This window comes from Chlorocebus sabaeus, chromosome 25 (genome assembly GCF_047675955.1).
Source record: "Chlorocebus sabaeus isolate Y175 chromosome 25, mChlSab1.0.hap1, whole genome shotgun sequence".
NCBI classification, from domain to species: Eukaryota; Metazoa; Chordata; class Mammalia; order Primates; family Cercopithecidae; genus Chlorocebus; species Chlorocebus sabaeus.
Window position 1 is genome coordinate 3,730,033 of NC_132928.1, and position 14,341 is coordinate 3,744,373.

The window sequence follows — 14,341 nt, forward strand, 5'->3', positions numbered from 1 at the left end:
CCCACCTCAAATTCCAGATGGAGTTTTACTGGGTGCCACGGATGTTACCTGCCCAAAACCAGACTCCTGACTTTTACCCTCAAATCTGCTACTCTATAACTTTCCCCATTCCATATTGTTTTTCTAACTGTTTTGGCAAAAAACCTCAAAGTTCACCTTGTTTCCTTTCTATCCCTCCCATGCCATACCCAGCCTATCAGCAAATCCTGACAGCTCTCTCTCTAAAGTAGATCCAGAATCCCTCCATATCTCACCACTTCCATCACAACTGCCCTTGCCCCACGTGGGGATCACACAGCGGCCATCTGTGTAGTCTTCCTGACCCCATCGGAACAGATCCCTTGCCCTGGGTCTGTCCCCAGCCCCTTTCAGCCTTGTCTTCTGCCTTCCCTCAGCCCACTGCTGTCCAGCCCCACCTGCCCTTTTGTTCTTCCTGGATGTGCAGCAGACGAGGGCATCCTCAGGCGTCTTATATGTTGTTCCCTTTCCCTGGAATCCTGTCTTCCCAGGTTTTGGGATGACTTGCTCCTTCACTTCTTCACATCTCTGCACGTGTATCACCTTGTAAGAAAGGCTCCTCCAACCCTTGTATAACATAGGAACCCTCCCTGCTTTATTTTCCTCTAGGACTCACCACCCCCAGCATATGGAATATTTGTTTGTTTGCTTCTTTGTGCCCCCAGCTAGAATGTGAATTTCAAGAGAGTGGGGGCAGGGGCTTTGTTCTGTTCTCTATATCTGGAAAGGTACTTGGTACACAGATGTGTTCTCCAAATATGTGCTGAATGAACGGAAGACTATACAGCCCTCCCAGGGGCTTTCTGCTCCTGCCCAGCCTAGGAGCCCCTCCTCTCCCTCCAAGAGCAGCTCTCAGCTCACAGACCTGGGCCCCGGTTTCCCCAGGTGTGTCTTCCTGCCTGACCAGGGCGCCTTCTTTGTGAACTACGTCATCGCCTCGGCCTTCATCGGCAATGGCATGGAGCTGCTGCGGCTGCCAGGCCTCATCCTCTACACCTTCCGCATGATCATGGCCAAGACGGCTGCCGACCGCAGGAATGTCAAGCAGGTGCCATCCCCTGGGCCCAGGGCTGTGCCTCTGACTCCCTCCCATGTCCCCCTTCACTGACCCGAGGGCCTCTCACCCCCACTACCCTCACTAATGGGTAGCATTTACCCAACTACCCACTAATGCAGGCACTGGGCTAAGTGCTTCTCAAACCCGGGCCCAGGCAGGCATGGTCTCCTCCAGCCTCCTCTCTAGCTCACAGGCTGGAGGAGAGAGTTTGGGACTCTGGCATTTGAAACAGTTTGATCACACACATACATACATACAACTCAAACCAACAGACTCTTTTTCCATGGGTGCCCATTTGCATAAATTCTTAGCCAAACCTCAGATGTCAAAGGCATTTTTGGCTTATGGCATTTATTCCAGGATTCCCTGAACCGGAGGGTGTGGGATTCTCTTTTCTTCTCCTCTGCCATGGTGGGCACTGCGCGAGGAAAGTGGGAGAAGTGCTGCATTCCTTCATTTCATTCTCAGCCCCTTATGAGCCGGGCACTGCTAGTATCCTGATTTCACAAAGGCACGAACGAAGCTGGCCCAGGATCCCCTGCTAGAAGGGCTGGAGTCACTCTATACCTCTTCCCTGACCACCTCTTCTCTCCAGGGGCTCACATGCCTGTTGGGTGGACAGGATTGGAACGAAGGGTGCACTAGCAAACATGCATCACCGTGCCTCAGGAGGGCTGGGTGCGCTGAGTGAAGCAGGGCAGGCTGGGAGGGATGGGAAGGACCTTGGGAGGCGTGGAGCCACGCATCTCCTATTTCCAAAGTCCTCTACCCCGCTCTCCCCTCACCACTTGGAGAGCACAAAAGGGTGTTTGATGTGGAACAAGTCCATGAGCTCCTCACCACCTCCTTCTCCCAGAACCAGGCCTTCCAGTACGAGTTTGGAGCCATGTATGCGTGGATGCTGTGTGTCTTCACTGTCATCATGGCCTACAGCATCACCTGTCCCATCATTGCGCCATTTGGTGAGTGGCCCTGGAGCCTCTCCCAGGGTACGTGGACGGCTGATTGCACCAAGCCTCTCGGGGACAGCTAACAATTGTGCCCAGGTTGGAGTTCCCAAAACCACAGCCACAAGAGCCACAAGCTGCCAAAGACCCACATGACACCAAATTTCACTCATTTCTTTCTTTTTTTGTTTAGAGACAGGGTCTCATGCTGATACCCAGGCTGGAGTGGCATGATCTTGGCTCACTGCAACCCCCACCTCCTGGGCTCAAGCCATCCTCCCACCTCAGCCTCCTGAGTAGCTGGGATTACAGGTGCCCACCACCATGCCTCCCTAATTTTTTGTATTTTTAGCAGAGATGGGGTTTCACCATGTTGGCCAGGCTGATCTTGAACTCCTGACCTCAGGTGATCCACCCGCCTCAGCCTCCCAAAGTGCCGGGATTACAGATATGAGCCACTGTGCCTGGCCTCATTCATTTTTAAATGAATTCCTCCCACTGGCCCTCAGCTAGGACCTCTCTCAGTACTTCTGGTCTGAGGTTCTCTGCCCAGTGACCACGTCGTTCATGGTTGATTTCTTTAGCAGCAAGTAAAACAGTCACAATCAAAGCTCTTGTGCTGCTTTCACTCCGGCAGATGCCTGCCTCCAGAATTGTCTTGGAAAGAGGCTGTTTCACACTTGGATGTCTGGCCTCAATTCCTCCCCAGCCCTTCCCATGCAGAGCCCCGTATGGCATGCTCCCACACCTTATCCTACAAGGCAGGTCTTGTTTCTATTCCCCCTTCACAGATAAAGAACTTCATATGTTGTTAGTAAGCAGGAGAACCAGGATTTGAACTCAGGACTGTTTAAAGACCAAGGTCCTGGCCACTGAAATTAAAAGAAAAAAAAAATCCTCTTGAGCTGGCAGATGAATGAAAGGCTCTAGAAGGAAACAGAAGACCCAAGAGACTGCTGGCAGCGATAGCTGAGGTTTAGGGGGAGAAGTTGTTTTAGGTTTCACTGTATACTCTCTTGTATAGTTTTAAAAATTTACAGTATTTACACTTTCAAAACAAAATTTGTTTTTTAAAAAAGAACCTGGGACCAGGCACGATGGCTCACTCCTGTAATCCCGGCACTTTGGGAGGCCTAAGCAGTGGATCATCTGAGGTTAAGAGTTCAAGAACAACCTGGCCAACATGGTGAAACCGTGTCTCTACTAAAAATACAAAAATTAACTGGGCATGGTGGCAGGCGCCTATAATCCCAGCTACTTGGGAGGCTGAGGCAGGAGAATCACTTGAACCCAGGAGGGAGAGGTTGCAGTGAGCCAAGATTGCACCACTGCACTCCAGCCTGAGCAACAAGAGCGAGACTCCGTCTCAAAAAGAACCTGGCATAATAGAAAAGGCAGCACCCACTTTCTGTTGGTCCCCCATGTGCGTTCCTGTGCCACCCCTGGGGTAAGATCCTTGGGCCTCATTCTCTGTTGACTGATGAGGGCGGGGATCAGCTGGGTGGGAGAAGGCCAGGGGTGTGGGAGCACTGACATACGGGGGCTCAGCATGGGAAGAGCTGGGGAGGAATTGAGGTCAGACATCCAAGTGTGAAACAGCCTCTTTCCAAGATGATTCTGGAATGTTAGTGTTCTGTGGGGACAGGATCACAGACACTGTGACTCCCTTGGTGTGGGGTCCGTCCCACAGACCCTGATCCAGCGACGAATGAAAGACATACACTGACAGATATTTTGCCTGTCAGTGCAGCTAAGGGGCTCTGCTGCCTGAGTCTGCACCTGTGGATGATCAAAGGTTGGTCTCAGGACCACATGAGTAAACAAGCTATTTGGGTAAACTCCCCCACATTCCTATGTATCTACGCCCTAAGCTTTTGAGAGAATTCAGCTGCCTTCAGCCAAACCCTTTACTGAAGTTATGCAAACCTCTCGGCCTTACAAGGTTTGTGTCTATTTTCTATAACTTTGTCTTAAATTTTCTCCCACCACCCTGACCGATCCCCTACACCTTGGGGTCACAGAGAAGTGAGGAAGCGGGTAGGAGAGAGAAAGAGAAACAAAACTAGCAGCCAGAGGTGCAGGATGCCTCATTTTGTGTTCAAGCAGTAGAGCAGCAGCCCCAGTCCTGGCTCCTTGCCAAAACAGCCGCCCCTGAGAGGAAGAGGGCAGAGGTGTCTGTGTGGCCCTGCAAGGTCTCCAGCTCACAGCCCCATCCCCTGCAGGCCTCATCTACATCCTGCTCAAGCACATGGTGGACCGGCACAACCTCTACTTTGTCTACCTCCCAGCCAAGCTGGAGAAGGGGATACACTTTGCTGCTGTGAACCAGGCCTTGGCAGCCCCCATCCTATGCCTCTTCTGGCTCTACTTCTTTTCCTTCCTGCGCCTGGGTGAGTGGCCCTTCCAACCTGGGGCCAGCCCTTGGCCTCCCATCCCTGCATCCCCACCAGCCAGTCAGATCCCCCATTGCTTTCACAGCATCAGCTTGGCATCCAGTCAGAATGTGTGCCCAGAGTGAGGACTGGTTAGGTGTCCAATCAAAACAGGATACCCAGAGTGAGGGCTGGTTGGGTGTGGTGGTGACAGCTGAGCTCCTAAGCTAGCCCGAGTGCAGGTGTAACCCTTGTGAAGGCCTGGACAATTGTCCCATACGTCCCTGGAGAGAAGACAGTGCCGTTATCAGCTGTGCAGGGACTGAATCAGAGGAAATGGGGAAGCTGATCCAGATTGCCCTTTGAGGGTGGTGGTTGGACCCGGCTCCTTGTATCTCCTGGCATGGAAGAGGTGGGGACATGGAGGAGAGAAAACTGACTCCTGGGGGAAAGTTATGTCTGCCCTGGTCAGACTGGGGGTGTGGGACAGTCCATCCTCCCTAGCCCAGGGCACTGGAGACTGGAGGGAACAGACCCAGCAAGGAGGCTGGTGAATTGCCATTGACTTGGCATCCCAGTGCCTGAAATCCAACCAGGGATGATGCCAGCCATTCAGTGGGTCCCTCTGTGTGCTCCTGGCTGTGAAGACACCATCCTTGCTGCTGGAGTTGAGGGCTAGGGGTGGGGGTTAGGCCTTACTTTTGTTTTCTGCCTGAGGGATAAGTCACAGGCAGTTTCCACACCAGGTGTGGCCCCTTCCTCAGCAGGGTGAGGGTAGGTGGTGGCCCCTCCCTGCCCACCCCAAGGCTAGCCACCCTCTGTCCCCAGGTATGAAAGCCCCTGCCACTCTGTTCACCTTCCTGGTGCTGCTGCTCACCATCCTGGTCTGCCTGGCTCACACCTGCTTTGGATGCTTCAAGCACCTCAGCCCTCTGAACTACAAAGTAAAGGTCCCCGACCCCACTGCCCCGTCAAGCCCTGGGAGGAACAGATGGTGGGACGGGCTCGCTCTCAACGCCTCCCCCCCTTGTCCGTATCAACACAGCAGCAGCCTTCTCCAGATTCTGCTTCTCCATGGGAAAGGCGTGGGTGGTTGGGTGCCATGTGTAGCTTCCCTTGCTCCCCTCATCACTGCACTCCCCCACCCCATCCTCTCTCAGGCTGCCAGGGAGCTTGGTGCCAGCTGGTACTATTATTCCGGGTGTTAATAGTCTCTGTGTTTGGAGGGTGTTCGTTCACAGAGATCAGTTTTGTTTATCATTGCAAGTTTTTGCTGTTATCTGCAGACAGAAGAGCCTGCAAGTGACAAAGGAAGTGAGGCAGAGGCCCACATGCCTCCACCGTTCACAGTAAGCTGTCTGTGCCCCTCAGCTTCCGAGCTTGTCGCCCTTTTTTGCTTTGGTTGTAACAGTCCCAACCAGATGGGCCCCAGCAAATGTGCTTTGATGATCTCTTGCTAAGATCACATGGCAGGCAGGTCTGTGAATTAATGGCAGAGAAGGAATCCCGGTCCCCCTGGGTATTTTAACCTGCATATTTGAAACTGTTGAGGAGATAATGAGTCTTGTCTCGGTTCATGGCCATCCCCCTTGGTTTCAGTTCCCTGCTCTGACACCTGGGAGATGTCCTTCTCTGCATATTTAATAGCTGGTGAGTTTGAGGCTTTAGTGAAGGCACATGGTAAGGCGCTAGGGTTTGACAAAGTTTGTCATCAGCAGTCCACCTGCCTATGCGAGGTCCTCCACTAGGTTCCAAGAGGGTGTCAGACAGACTTCCCTTTGAATTCAAGAAATGAACATTGCACCGTGGGGTCTTCCTCTGAAGGCTCCTTGTCTTCCCGGTTCTCCCTGCCTCCAGGGTCCTGCTCCTAGGGTGGGGCTGGTAAGGGAAAACAGAGCTCCAGGGTTCCAGAGCTGTGGCCACTGGCCTTCCTGACAGCCGGGGCCAGGACAGAGCCGACCTCATCTGCAGGGTTCTTTCTGGTGACTGCCTCCCAGGTGTCAGGCTCTCTTATCGGTGTCTGTCCTTGGACAAGTTCCAAAAGAGGGAGGGCCTCAGAAGGACTCATTACCCAGAGACACACCTGTGGCTTTGCTGGCCAGGCAGGGAACACGCAGGACAGGTGGATGATGTCAAGCCCTCACTCACAGTCAGGGTCTTGGGAGGAGTGGGGCAGGGCTCTGCGCCTGGGGTCAGTGGCTGGAGCCTGGGATTGGGAGGAAATGAGACTCACACAGATATGTTGAGCATCCCAGGGGTCCCAGGGCAGCGTTCTAAGCCCCCCTACATAGGTAGACTTGTTTCTTCTACAAAGTGAGAAATCCTCCTAGGATCCAGGGCTAGGAAGTTTAGTTTCCTCGGAGAAACTGCTCTCTTGTACTTCCTTCTGTCATCATGAGAACTGTATAACTGGGCTTTCTCTTTTGCCCTGGCTGCTAGGAAGTTCCACAGGTGGCATATTTTAGGTCCTAATGTCCTAAATTGATGTTGCTATTTCTTCATATGTCCTTTATGGCCACTGTCTGTGTCCTTCTGTTGGGAGGAGAAGGGCAGGAGGGGAGGGATGCAGTGTGGAATCTCATGCCTGCCCCAAGCCAAGCACGAATCCATTTGCTGACAGCCCTATGTGCCTCGGATTCTGAACGGCTTGGCCTCGGAGAGGACAGCACTGTCTCCGCAGCAGCAGCAGACGTATGGTGCCATCCACAACATCAGCGGGACTATCCCTGGACAGTGCTTAGCACAGAGCTCCATGGGCAGTGTGGCTGCTGCCCCACAGGAGGCCTGAGGCCTGGTGAGCTACCAGCTGGGTCAGGCTCAGGGGAGCCTGTGGGGTGAGAAAGGTGAAGCAGGGTGAGAAGACAGGCGAAGCAGCCTGACTCCCAAGTTCATGACTTCTTCCCATCTGTTTTAGGTCTCACTGCTCTGAAAAGACACCACCAGAATGGCCTGGGGCTCAGGCCCTTGGCTGAGCGGGAATGTGTTGGGACTGCCCAGCTGAGCCATCAGGTGCCTATCTTTTCTGGTCCCAGCAGTGGTGAGGGGAGCACATGCAGGCCTCGCCCCTACCTTGCTCACCCAGTTCCCCCTCTGGCACAAGCTTGCGGCTCTGCAGCTGGGGTGACATCCCCAGTGGTTTGTCGCCAAGACCGTGTGGTGGACTTTTCGCCCCCCAAACTGATGAGTCTGGGAGAATGTATGGAGAGAGAGATGTAACAAGGGGAAGGCCTCCTCCCTTCTGATCACACACACAGCCGATAACCAAAGAGATGCTGCAGTCCAGGTCTGAGATGAGCTGGCGTCCAGCTCCCTGCTCCATGGCCAGTCCCCCCCCAACCTGGCAGCCCCTCCAGGCTACACCCAGGAGTGAGCTATGGGGAGCAGGCTGGGAGGCGGCCAGTGCTCCAGCCAGCTGTGCACACACCTCTGTATCCCACTACAGTTCTGTGTTTTTGTATCATGTTGTCAGGGACACCCCATAACAGGGACAAGGACCACTCATAATGTGCCCACTGGACCACAGTTAAGATCCAGCCTCTCCCACCTCTTCAGGGCTGAGTGCATGAGTCTGCACCTCCAGGCAGGCTCTGTGCAGTACTCACCCTCTGTCTGTTCCCTCCAAGGTGTGGGGGTGGGCAGTGCTCAGGGCCTCCTCAGAACCAAAGGACAGCGTGGTTGGCACAGAGGGGGTGCCTGGGCTGGGTGCAGGGCCATCCCATTGCCCTAGAGCTGTGGCTCTGGCAGGAAGGAGGGGCTGTCCCTCTTCTCCCTCCTGGAGATTCCAGGGGATGGGATGCAACTTAAGACTTCTGCCTGAGAAGCCTCCTCCCTGCTACCTCCAGGGGGCACCAAGGCACAAGCCTGTGCCTTGGGGGTGGGAGGGGGTGCGGAAGAGCAGGTCGAGGCTCCTTCCAGCCCAATTGGGCCAGGGCCTTGGCACCTCTGCAGGCCCTGCCTGTGCCTGTCCGCTGACCTGGTGGGCCTGAGTTTTCTGACTCAGGGACCCTGTTGACGCTGACTTGCACCTGCAGTGGCGGCCAATGCTGCCTCTGCTCCAAGCTGCCCCTGTGCTGGGAGGGGTGGGGGCGGTGCCATTGGTCTGGTGCAGCACAGCCCTGGTCAGTGGCCTCATCCCCAATGGGCCTCCTGTGCCTCTGCCAGCAAGGAGGGGCCTGCCAGCTCTGCTTGGACACGGGGCCCCATGTGGGGTCAGGGCATGCGTATGTCACTGGGTTCCAGCCGCTGTTAGAAGTAAAGTCATTTATCATCAAGGCAATATTGCTTATCGCACAGAGTTGGGGATTGGGGAGTGAGCTTGGAGGGGTGAGGGGGTAAGTGTGGGCTCCCAGCATGGGCAGGGGACTGAGGCAAACTCATTCCTCAGAAAAGGGGTATCTTCCCAAAGAAAAGCCTGGAGGGCACTTGTGGAGGGAGGCAGGGGGCGGTGTGGGGTGGTCACTGCTGCTCCAGCACTGACAGGAACTTGCGGATGTCCTGGGCGAGCAGCTCCGGTTCCTCAAAGGCTGCAAAGTGGCCCCCACGAGCCATGTAGGAATAGGAGATGAGCTTCGGGTACTTGAACCTCATCCACTTTTCAGGCGTGTGCATTAGCTCAGAAGGGAAGGCAGAGAAGCCAGTGGGCACGTAGACCTTCATCCTGAAAGCGAAAGAGCCGATGGGGTGCAGGGGAGGCTGTGGCCCTGTGCCTCTCCGTCCTGCACAGCAGGGGGTTCAAGAGCCTGGGGGATGAGATCAGCTGGCCCCCCCACAAGGAGCCATAAAGAAAAGGACAAATCCAGGTCTCAACCGCTCCCCTCACTATCCTCTCTTTTGTGGGAGGGCCACCCAGGCAGGGGCATGGGACAGCCTCTAAATCCCCACCTTTGAGGGTCTCCATGTGAGACTTGGAAATCCCAGAACCATCAGTGCCACTCAGACCAGCATCCTGGACTCGGGAGCAGTACTGAGGGCCGCCCGGGAGCCAGGCACGTGGTCCCTCCATGAGGGCTTTCTCCAAACCCCTTGACCTTTAGTGTTCTCATCCAAGGGCCCTGGGGCACCCCTGCAGGCAAGGCTATACTTATCCCACCACCGAGTGCCCTTACTGGAGCTCCAGACTGGCCATCCCCCTGCCTCCAGCCTCAGAGGCCCCTGTTCTCAGTCAGCCAGGCTCACCGCTCATGCTTCTGGGTCATCCAGCCCTGTCCCAGGTTCTCCTTGTAGAAGCGCTGGGAGGAGACGATGGTTGCTGTTGTCCAGTAGAGCATGACGTTGGTCAGCAGGTCATCCAGGGAGAACTTCCTGGGAACACAGAACACAAAGCCCCACTCTTAGTGCCAGATGCAGTTGTGTGACAAAGGGCAGCTGGAAAGTCCTACAAATGCCAGGCCCTGACCATGCGGCTTCCCTCCTCAGACCTCATGCAAGGTGTGTGGTATCCTCATGTCACAGGCAGGCTTTGCCCAGGGCACCAGACTGGAGTGCATGGATTTAATCAAAGTGTCTCATCACCCCAAGGTCCTCCCCACACCCACCTTGACTCTACACATCCATCCCCTCTCCCCTGCCACTGACATCTCCTCCCTCCCCTCCACCCCTGCACCATGAAACTGCTCAGGGCATCAGCTACTATGGTGACCACGTACCAGGCAGCATGTTCTAAGCTCCTTACCTTCATTTAATTCATATTTTCCTCTCAATAGCCTATGGGACATAGGTACTATTATCTCCATTTTACTTATTAAGTGGAGAATTCAAACCTGGGCAACTTGGGTCTAGGATGCACACTCCACAGCCCCCACCCCACCTTCCACTGTCCCCAGAGCAGGCGCTCCCAACCCCACCTTCCTCTCTCAAACCCTGGATCTCCAGCAACAGCAGCACGGAGCAGGGGCAGAGATAAAGGGAACAGCCTTTTCCATGTGATTGTGGTGGCAAAATGAAAACGTCAATGAAAACTAGTTCCAGTACACACGCCAACTCTGTGAGCTGGATTTCTGCAAGTCGGCCAAGTGCTTCCATCTCCCTTTCGGCTCTGCCTGCAGCTTGAAAACTACCACCACCACCATTTCCACTCTTGTGTGTTCTGGTTCTTTCTGGAACACAGATCTGATCCTGTCTGCCTCCTGCTCAGGGCTTTGGTGCTCCCTGTAACCTGGGGCCAGAGCTGCAGGAGTGGCCTAGTGGGACAGTCTGGTGGGGCCTCACGTCTGGTTCCAGGTATCCATGTACAAGGAACAGGCCAGACCCCTTGCCAATGTGGTCCTGCAGGAGCTCCATCGACCCCTGGGTCCTGCTGAATGTAGGGCAGGGAAAGCAGATCCCAGAGGAAGGCCCTGCTGAGGCTCTTGGAGGAGGTCAGAACCTGCCTGCAAGAATGAGTTTGCTTGCAATCTGGCCCCAGTGTACCTGCTTCAGCCTCTGGACAAGCCACCCTTTCCAAGCACCCTTTCCTTGCATTTTTTATGGCTTTTCTCTTTGCCTAAATTTCTCTCCTCCATCCAGCAAACTCCTACTCATCCTCCAAGGCCCAAATCAGATACATTCTCCTGGTCATTTCCCCTCTCTGCCGCTTAGACAAAGAGAATCCTCCTTACACTGAACTCTCACAGTCCTTTGTGCATTCATTCAACATCTAGGTACTGGGCTCCCACTGTTCACCCGGCACTGTTCTAGGTGATGGGGCTAGAGCATGGCCAAGACAGAGTCCCTACCCCTAAGGCGGGATTCAGTCTCATTTTACTCTCTTTCTCATCCCCAGCGCTATCTGGTCCTCTGTGTGTCACTGAAGGAATAAAGGGATGGGCCCTGGAAAGGGGGGGTCAGAGCTGACCTTGGTGAAGCCTGAGTCAGGCCACAGAGCTGGGAGTCAGGCATGTAGAGGATACAGCCTTGAAGGCTCTGAGAGATGTAACAGCCTCCTGTCTTTCTGCGACCACCCTCCTGGAACACGCAGTCATGTGACCCTGATGCCAGGTTCTCCAGGGAAGCAGGAGGAAGAGCCCAGATGCTCTTGGCAATAACATGGTGCCTGCTGCCCTCTGGGCTCCCTAATCCCAGAGGGGCCTGTTCAGCAAAGGGAGCACAAGCAGGTGAGCCTGCATCCTAGTCCTGACCATGCACTGTGAGGCTGGGAGCAACTCACCAGGCCGCCTCACCCGAAAAATGCAGCTATGTTGGTCATGGGGTGAGGATTTGTAAGAAAGTCAACAATAGAATTTGGTGAGCACCCCATGCAGAGCAACCAGACAAGGGGATGAAGAGGGTGAGGAGGTTGGCTGCTGGGACCAGGGTCACAACTGCAGGGGCAAACCAGGGTCTCACCTTTCCAGGCCTCCATCCTCCAGGTATCGGAATTCTGTATTGGTCCAGGTGGAAAACTTCTCTAGAATATAGGCAGCCAGACCCACAGGAGAGTCATTCAGTGCAGAGCCTGGCGTGGAGGGGAGCAAGGGAGAGACTCAGGCCTGGGGACCAGGGAGCTGGAGCTTCATGTGTGACATGTGGCACTGGCCACAGAGGGCGGGGCTGTGGGCAGGAAGCCACGTTCGAGCACAGGTCTGCCCTAACTCCTGGGTGCTCACACGCTTCACTTCCTTAACTCTCTGCCTTGGCATCCTCATCTGATAAACAGCGACGATACCTTCCCACTGTCTCCTGGGGCCTCGCACACTGCCTGCTTAGCTTCCTTCAAATGGAAGGGCCCATGCCTCTGCATTTGGTGGGGTCCCAGTGAGAAGTGCTGTTTTTAAAAAGGTGGGGTTTTTCAGTCTGTGTGTTCTGATTCATGAAAAATGAGAAGCCACCTAAAAAAGTCTAAAATAAGGGATCAGTTACAAATAAATATTGATATAATCATAAGCCAAAATACTGTACAGTCATTAAAAATGGCTGGGACAGGCTGGGGGCGTTGGCTTATGCCTGTAATCCCAGCACTTTGGGAGGCCAAGGAGGGTGGATCACTTGAGGTAAGGAGTTCAAGACTATCCTGGCTAACATGGTGAAATCCCGTCTCTACTAAAAATACAAAAAAATTAGCCAGGCATGGTGGCGATGCCTGTGATCCCAGTTACTTAGGAGGCTGAGGCAGGAGAATTGCTTGAACCCAGGAGGCGGAGGTTGCAGTAAGCTGAGATCATGCCACTGCACTCCAGTCTGGGCGACAGAGCAAGACTCCATCTCAAAAAAAAAGAAAAAAGGCCGGGCGCGGTGGCTCGAGCCTGTAATCCCAGCACTTTGGGAGGCCGAGACGGGCGGATCACGAGGTCAGAAGATCGAGACCATCCTGGCTAACACGGTGAAACCCCGTCTCTACTAAAACTACAAAAAAACTAGCCGGGCGAGGTGGCGGGCGCCTGTAGTCCCAGCTACTCGGGAGGCTGAGGCAGGAGAATGGCATGAACCCGGGAGGTGGAGCTTGCAGTGAGCTGAGATCCGGCCACTGCACTCCAGCCTGGGCGACAGAGCAAGACTCCGTCTCAAAAAAAGAAAAAAAAAAGAAAAAAAAAAGTAGCCTGGGACAAGCTGGGTGTGGTGGCTCACACCTGTAATCCCAGCACTTAGGGAGGCCAAGGTGGGTGGATCACCTGAGGTCAGGAGTTCGAGACCAGCCTGGCCAACGTGGTAAAAACCCCATCTCTACTAAAAATACAAAAAATTAGCCAGGTGTGATGGTGGGTGCCTGTAATCCCAGCTACTTGGGAGGCTGAGGCAGGAGAATTGCTTGAACCTGGGAGGCGGAGGTTGCAGTGAGCCGAGATTGCACCATTGCACTCTAGCCTGGGCAACAGAGCAAGACTTGGTCTTAAAAAAAAAAAAAAAAAAAAAAAAATTGGCTGTGACAACAGCATAGATGAATCTCACAAACATAATATTGAGCAAAAGAAGCCAGACTCAGGGGTACATACTCTGTGATTCTATTCACAGAAGGAGTTAAACAGGCACAACCAAAACCATCTCAGTCAGAAGTCAGAGCATGGTGCCTGGGAGAGAACCCTGAGGGGCATCTGGAGTGTTGGGGCCATGTTGGTGATATGGATATACTTGACTTGTAAAAATTAATCACCAAAATGTTCACAAGTTCTTTTGAAGGAGAGGGGATGTGGGGAGGGAGGAGAGGTTATACGAGATTGCCTTTAATGTTTTGTACTTTTGCATTTTTAATCTTTTTGACAATGAACATGTATTTTATAATCAGAGAAAAATACTGATTTTATAAAGTGCCATTATTATGATTACGAGCTGCCTCGTGTGTGTGGGCATGGGACCGCCACGAAAACTATAAAGAACCTAAAAATGGGCAAGACAATTCCTGGGTGTCTTCTGAACAAGATCTAGGGAGTTATCTAGCAGACCTTCCGGACTTACGTGATTCTATAGAATTCCCATCTTTCCTTATCATTGAGCTATTTTACAGTTCTGTGAATTGTAGAGAACTGAGGGTAATGGGAATGACTCGTTCATACAGGCAAATGAATTTTGTCCCATGGCGATTTAATTGATATTACTCTGTGGATGTTGACAAGTTTTGTGTCTGTCAGCACATTAATTTCAGTGTTATTTGTCTTTGAATTGTTTCTTTTTAAAATTTTACTGGTTCCTTTATAAATTTATCTTTTTGAAAAAGTTTTGTCCTTTAACAGGACCCTGGTGGCAGATGTGGTTGCTGGGCCCTCCCTCACTGCCTGGGAACCTCTTCCCCAAGGCCCCAGGGCACCCTCTCCCCTCTCCCCTGCAGCCCAGAGCTGCCCACCCCCAGGATTCCTCCTACCCCAACCCCTCCATCCCTCTGCTTCTCAGTGTAGAATATAGACTCAGGGGTGGGAGATCAGGGGTGAAAGCCACTATGAATACTGAGTCGGCTAAACAGAGTTGCTAAATTGGCCTGGGAATCTGCTGAGAGTCCATCCTCTTGATTTTATGGGAAAATGCAGTTTAAAGATCTAAAG

General features: G+C 53.4%; 2 protein-coding genes across 8 annotated transcripts in view; one reads left to right on the forward strand and one right to left on the reverse strand.

The window, feature by feature from the left end:
• TMEM63A (transmembrane protein 63A) overlaps positions 1-8,670 on the forward strand; it is a 36,418-nt gene extending 27,748 nt beyond the window's left edge. For 2 of the 6 annotated variants that reach the window (XM_073011475.1, XM_007988288.3), the window contains 7 exons: positions 904-1,066; positions 1,932-2,037; positions 4,245-4,412; positions 5,223-5,338; positions 5,681-5,743; positions 7,015-7,188; positions 7,309-8,670. In XM_073011475.1, the coding sequence (XP_072867576.1) occupies positions 904-1,066; positions 1,932-2,037; positions 4,245-4,412; positions 5,223-5,338; positions 5,681-5,743; positions 7,015-7,182 (784 nt within the window). In that variant the 3' untranslated portion in view covers positions 7,183-7,188; positions 7,309-8,670. Of the gene's footprint in view, positions 1-903; positions 1,067-1,931; positions 2,038-4,244; positions 4,413-5,222; positions 5,744-7,014; positions 7,189-7,308 lie in introns of those variants that run through there. The other 4 variants (XR_496366.3, XR_005236054.2, XM_007988286.3 and 1 more) reach the window with 3 other exon arrangements.
• The window catches only part of EPHX1 (epoxide hydrolase 1), a 36,266-nt gene continuing 30,564 nt past the window's right edge, over positions 8,640-14,341 (reverse strand). For both annotated transcript variants that reach the window (XM_007988281.3, XM_007988282.3), the window contains exons 7-9: positions 11,718-11,826; positions 9,570-9,695; positions 8,640-9,051 (exon numbers count right to left, since the gene is read on the reverse strand). In XM_007988281.3, the coding sequence (XP_007986472.3) occupies positions 8,850-9,051; positions 9,570-9,695; positions 11,718-11,826 (437 nt within the window). In that variant the 3' untranslated portion in view covers positions 8,640-8,849. The remainder of the gene's footprint in view (positions 9,052-9,569; positions 9,696-11,717; positions 11,827-14,341) is intronic.